Source organism: Chrysochloris asiatica, unplaced genomic scaffold (genome assembly GCF_000296735.1).
Source record: "Chrysochloris asiatica unplaced genomic scaffold, ChrAsi1.0 scaffold00029, whole genome shotgun sequence".
Taxonomy (NCBI): domain Eukaryota; kingdom Metazoa; phylum Chordata; class Mammalia; order Afrosoricida; family Chrysochloridae; genus Chrysochloris; species Chrysochloris asiatica.
In genome coordinates, this window is record NW_006408547.1 from 598,493 (window position 1) to 604,159 (window position 5,667).

At 52.0% G+C, this 5,667-nt stretch overlaps 1 protein-coding gene across 1 annotated transcript; it reads left to right on the plus strand.

The window, feature by feature from the left end:
* The first annotated feature begins 371 nt into the window (after positions 1–371).
* Positions 372–5,265, plus strand: ZIC2 (Zic family member 2). Its single transcript, XM_006846663.1, has 3 exons — positions 372–1,749; positions 3,460–3,623; positions 3,811–5,265. The coding sequence occupies exons 1-3, from the start codon at positions 678–680 to the stop codon at positions 4,150–4,152; spliced, it is 1,578 nt and encodes a 525-aa protein (XP_006846726.1). The 5' UTR covers positions 372–677; the 3' UTR covers positions 4,153–5,265.
* The last annotated feature ends 402 nt before the right edge of the window (positions 5,266–5,667 follow it).

Here is a 5,667-nt window from a genome sequence, read left to right on the forward strand (position 1 = left end):
AACGCCTGGCTGGGGCGCCCAACGCAGAACTCGCCTGCGTCCTCTCATCGTCCGCGTTTCTTGCTGCCGCACTGCCGCCACGCTTGGACTCCGTGCCTTCACCGCTGCTGTGATTTCCCTCCCCCCTCCCCCCAGTACCGATTTGCGCGGCCGGACCCCCTGGTCCGCCGGGCGTGCGAGCAAGTGAGTGTGTTCTTGCGCGCGCGGGTGCGCGCAGGGGTGGGGGCCACAGCGCAGCCCGGGCTCTGCGCTCGCCCCCCGGCGTCCCCCCTCTCTTTTCGGCTCGGCTCCCCACACCTCCCTCCTGCTCCCTCCCCTGCACTGCCTGCCCGCCCGCCCCCGCCGCAGCTCCTTTAATACACTTTGGTTCTCCGCCTGGCTTTGGACTCTTCCTCTCCTCCTCCACCTCCTCCTCCGCGCCTCCTCTTCCACCACAACCTCCTCCTCTTCTTCCTCTTGGTGTCTTCTCTCCGCGCCTGGCCGCCAGAGGCAGATCCAGGCTGCAGCGGCGGAGTCGGCGGGCGCTGGAGCTCGGCTCCCAGGGCTGAAGCCTCCGCCACCACCGGCTGCGCCTAGAGCCAGTCGACTGCCGGACGCAGAGCGAGTAGAGCAAGACCCGGGGCAGCGCGGAGGTGCAGGACTCACTGGGGCCGGCGGGGCGGGCGGGCGAGCTGGCCATGCTCCTGGACGCGGGGCCGCAGTTCCCGGCCATCGGGGTGGGCAGCTTTGCGCGCCACCATCACCATTCAGCTGCTGCGGCGGCTGCGGCCGCCGCCGAGATGCAAGATCGAGAACTGAGCCTAGCAGCGGCGCAAAACGGCTTCGTAGACTCGGCGGCCGCACACATGGGCGCTTTCAAGCTCAACCCGGGCGCGCACGAACTGTCCCCGGGCCAGAGTTCGGCATTCACGTCGCAGGGCCCTGGCGCCTACCCTGGTTCTGCTGCCGCGGCTGCAGCAGCGGCTGCGCTCGGGCCCCATGCAGCACACGTAGGCTCCTACTCTGGGCCGCCCTTCAACACCACCCGGGACTTCTTGTTCCGTAGTCGCGGCTTTGGGGACTCTGCGCCAGGCGGCGGGCAGCATGGGCTGTTCGGGCCGGGAGCGGGAGGCCTGCACCACGCGCACTCGGACGCGCAGGGCCACCTCCTCTTCCCTGGCCTCCCGGAGCAGCATGGGCCGCACGGCTCGCAGAATGTTCTCAACGGGCAGATGCGCCTCGGGCTGCCGGGCGAGGTATTCGGACGTTCGGAACAGTACCGTCAGGTAGCCAGCCCGCGGACCGATCCCTACTCTGCGGCGCAGCTCCACAACCAGTATGGCCCTATGAATATGAACATGGGTATGAACATGGCAGCGGCCGCGGCCCACCACCACCACCATCACCACCATCCGGGTGCCTTTTTCCGATACATGCGACAGCAGTGTATCAAACAGGAGCTCATCTGCAAGTGGATCGATCCCGAGCAACTGAGTAACCCCAAGAAGAGCTGCAACAAAACTTTCAGCACTATGCACGAGCTGGTGACCCACGTCTCGGTGGAACACGTCGGCGGCCCTGAGCAAAGCAACCACGTCTGCTTCTGGGAGGAGTGCCCACGCGAGGGCAAGCCCTTCAAGGCCAAATACAAACTGGTCAACCACATCCGCGTGCATACAGGCGAGAAACCTTTTCCCTGCCCTTTCCCGGGTTGCGGCAAGGTGTTCGCGCGCTCGGAAAACCTCAAGATCCACAAAAGGACCCACACAGGTAACCGCGGGCCACGACAGATAGGAGAGAGGCTGTGGCTGTTTTGCTGGGAGGAAAAAACGTGCCGGCCGCCAGCCCTGTCCGGGGATGGTAGATGTTTTTGTGTGTGGGAGAGAGCCAGCAGGTTATTTTTTGTTGGAGAATGAAAGAATCTTTGGGTGAGGTTTTTCCTTTGAGGAGACTGAGTTTTAAATGAGTAGTAAAATATTTAACGGGTACTTTTAGGTGATGGAATTGCTTCGTTTGCTCAGTCCTGGATAATAGTTTCCGTTCTAAATAGAATGCACAATATAAAATTGTTTCCTCCCTCGGTGCCCGGGAATCCTGCCTAGAGAGGATTTTGCCAGCTTGTCTGAATGTGCTTTTCTGCTCCGGGTGTATGTCAGAGTGTCCTATGTTTTCTCACTTATTTACTTGGGGTCCAAACGCCCTGTCTGGGACTGGTTTCTATTAATATTAAATGAGTCTGAAACAATTGTTAAAGTGTTTTTAAAGCCCGTTTTGGTGTGGGTCTCTAGGCTTTACGGTGGTCTCACAGCAGTCTGTGAAATTCTCTAATGAGCATCAGAGGGTTTCAGATACCAAACTTGGATCCACGACCCACTTAGCTAGAGCCGAGGGCAGTGAGACCACGCCGGGGTCGATCGCGTAAGGAACAGAAAGCCGCAAAAGAACGTGCCTCCTGCCTCATAGATTATTCATCTATGGCCAGGTCTCAGCCAATATCGTGCCAGACGATTTCCTAAGAGAAAGCCAAATATTTTAACAACTTCTCCTGTCAATATTTACTCCAAAGTGGGGATGAGCCAGCGGCCTATTGTTCTCTTCCGGGAAGGGAGGGAGCTGAGGTGCGAGACAAGCTTTTAACAAGGTTTAAAATTTGAGAAATTTATTTGCATGAAATGCTCGCTTTCGAGCGGATGTCTTTAAAAAACAATATAGGTGCTAATGGAATCTAATGTTAAATAGTCCCCTTTCCTAGTGGAACGTTGCTTTGAGTTCTCACACCTCTAAATGACTCCAAGCATTTGGAATTCTGGCAACAGGATGCGGGGACCGCCAGAAAATTAAATAGGGAGATTTTGAAAGCCTTTGATAACGCCCCCACCCCCACACCACAGGCTGTGCTTTTCAGCCATCACTAGATGCTGCCTTTCCTTTTATTAAATTTATTTTTAAAGACTAGAGGTGAAGCTAAAGTTGTGGTTATTCCAATCTGCAGCATTTTGGATGTAAAAATACTGGCACAGCCACTATCCACAACCCCATCCCCAAACAACACACAGCAGCTCCAAATATAATTGCCTACTGGCCCTAAAGAGAAACCGACAGTAGTAGCCCAGCAGGCTGTGTGATTTTGATAATGCCCCAAATATTTTGTCATAATAACAGCTTCTCCAAGGCGAGACCAACTTGTTAGAAGCTGCGAATCCAAGAAATCCTATAGAAAAGCCGGCAGGCTTTGCACTACCCCAAATTCATTAGAAATTAGTTTGGAATAAACTTGTGTGTTAAATGAGAAGGACTGTCTGGGAAGGAAGTTAATATTGGGTTTGCTATGGAAGGGATCCCACTGTTTAAGGGACCCAACTCCCTCCCTTTCTCTTGCCTTACCCCTTCCCGGAATTCCTTCTCCCCCTCACAGCCTGGGTGGAGGTTTCCGAGGGCAATGGGTGTCAGCAGCCAGTGACCGTGTTTTGCCTTCCGCAGGGGAAAAGCCATTCCAGTGTGAGTTTGAGGGCTGCGACCGGCGCTTCGCCAACAGCAGCGACAGGAAGAAACACATGCACGTCCACACCTCCGATAAGCCCTATCTCTGCAAGATGTGTGATAAGTCCTACACGCACCCCAGCTCACTACGGAAGCACATGAAGGTATCACCGGGGCAGCTGGGAGGAGGGCGAGGGGCTGACTGACCATGTGGTAAGGGTTCCCAACCGACCCCTAGGGCCCAGGCCTGATGGTCATCTAGGGGCCCCTCCTTCTCAAGGACTCAGTCTCACAGCAGCTGCACTCACACCCAGCCCCCTCTGGTCTCCCCTTCTGGCTTCTGTCTTGCAGGTCCATGAGTCCTCTCCGCAGGGCTCTGAGTCCTCCCCGGCCGCCAGCTCGGGCTATGAGTCTTCCACACCTCCTGGGTTGGTGTCCCCCAGCGCCGATCCCCAGAGCAGTTCCAATCTGTCCCCGGCAGCGGCAGCGGCTGCAGCGGCAGCGGCCGCCGTATCTGCGGTGCACCGGAGCGGAGGCTCAGGAAGTGGTGGCAACTCCGGCGGTAGTGGCAGCAGCGGTGGGGGTGGCGGCAGCGGGGCTGGTGGCGGGGGCGGTGGCAGCTCCAGTGGGGGCAGCGGGACAGCCGGAGGCCATAGCGGCCTTTCCTCCAACTTCAATGAATGGTACGTGTGAAGGGCCTTGGGCCTCTCTTCTTCTCCCCAACCCCGACCCTGGGCCCTGGACCCTGACATATTCAGTCCTTTCAGGAGTTAGCGCCAAGGGGTACTTGTGATCAATCATCGTGTTGTTATAATTATGAATCTGATTTTTATGATAACGAAAATTATTTTACCAGCAGAAGGATTTTTAAGGGTATGTTTTGGTTTTTTAAAAATCTAGGCATGAAAAGTAAAATGTCACTTCCGAAATCTTTGAAGACTAAAACTATAATTAAAAAATTTTAATTTAAAATATATGTATTGAACCAAACCGCCTGTTCCTCTCCATGCCTACTTTCCTTCCACACCCTGTTCCCAGTTTCTGACAAGCTGTACATAGCAAACTCCTCCTCCTTTCTCTGAGCTGGTTTTAATGGATTCTTGGTGTATAGAAGTTTGTCTGTTTGTAAAGCTCCAATTGCGTTCCTTCCTGCCTTCCCTCTCCTTCCCCAAGTGATGGACTTTTTCTTTGCTCTTTCGTTTTCCCCGGGTTTTTTTTGTTTTGTTTTGTTTTGTTTTTTAAAGTAATGTGAAAGAAAATGGCTTATTTTGTATTGTGGTATAGAATATTGTGTTCCTTTTTATGAGGCAACTTGATTGTACACTTCATGCAACTACAGACTGGAAAAAAAAAGAACCGTGCCAAAGTCTCCCTTCTGTTCGTCCAGCACACCAATCCATAGCACACACATCCTACCACCACCAATGCTTGTGAATGTATTTTTCTGTTAGCTGGGTTTACATGTGATGTTTAGTGCTTTTGCAAGTTCAATTTGTTAGTTCCTGTATGAAAGATTGTGGGGGGTGGGGGGAAATAAACGTTGTGCGGTTAGCTTTTTCCGTAATAACACCCTTCCTTCTGTAAATACCCGTTACCATATTTATCCATTTGTAATTAAATTATGGTATTAACTTGCTACAGAGGAAACAATATTTATAAAGAATGTTTCTTAACTATAAATATGTACACTTGTGGGCATAAACTGTTTCAGATTTTTTATTTGAAGGTTTTAAGTGGTTTGATCATTTCTTGTGATGTTTTGAGAGTAATGCATACAGAAATATAATAAAATGTGTTGAAACTGCATGAACATGATTTTTTTCTAGATGGTTAATTAAAGGAAAACTGGAAAAAAGAAGCTGAGGGTATGGATCATCTTGCCTGAGTGAATGGGAGGCCCCACCACCCATTCTGGGGAGGAAGGTGTATGTATGCATAGAAACACAGCCAAACTGGCAGAAAGTCTCGAAATTATTTTCTACATTCTTTGTTTAGTAGCTGAGAATGAATTAAATTTTTGGAAAGGCTCTGTGAAGAATGGCTGCGAGAATGTTCAGAGTTCCTAATGACTCCATTATCTGAGGGAATGCCTTTCTTTCCGCTATTTGGACTGGATTTAAGTGCACTAAACATTTCCTTATTCTTTGTTTTCCTCATTCCCTGCCCCCTTTTCTCTCTCTCTCCTGAAAAGCTGAGGTACAGTTATTT

What these genes read in the sequence shown, in the direction of transcription:
- ZIC2 (XM_006846663.1), top strand. Translation starts at nt 678, where the DNA reads ATGCTCCTGGACGCGGGGCCGCAGTTCCCGGCCATCGGGGTGGGCAGC. An exon ending in CCACAAAAGGACCCACACAG is followed by an intron (nt 1,750 to 3,459) that starts GTAACCGCGGGC and finishes TGCCTTCCGCAG; the next exon opens with GGGAAAAGCCATTCCAGTGT. An exon ending in CACTACGGAAGCACATGAAG is followed by an intron (nt 3,624 to 3,810) that starts GTATCACCGGGG and finishes TCTGTCTTGCAG; the next exon opens with GTCCATGAGTCCTCTCCGCA.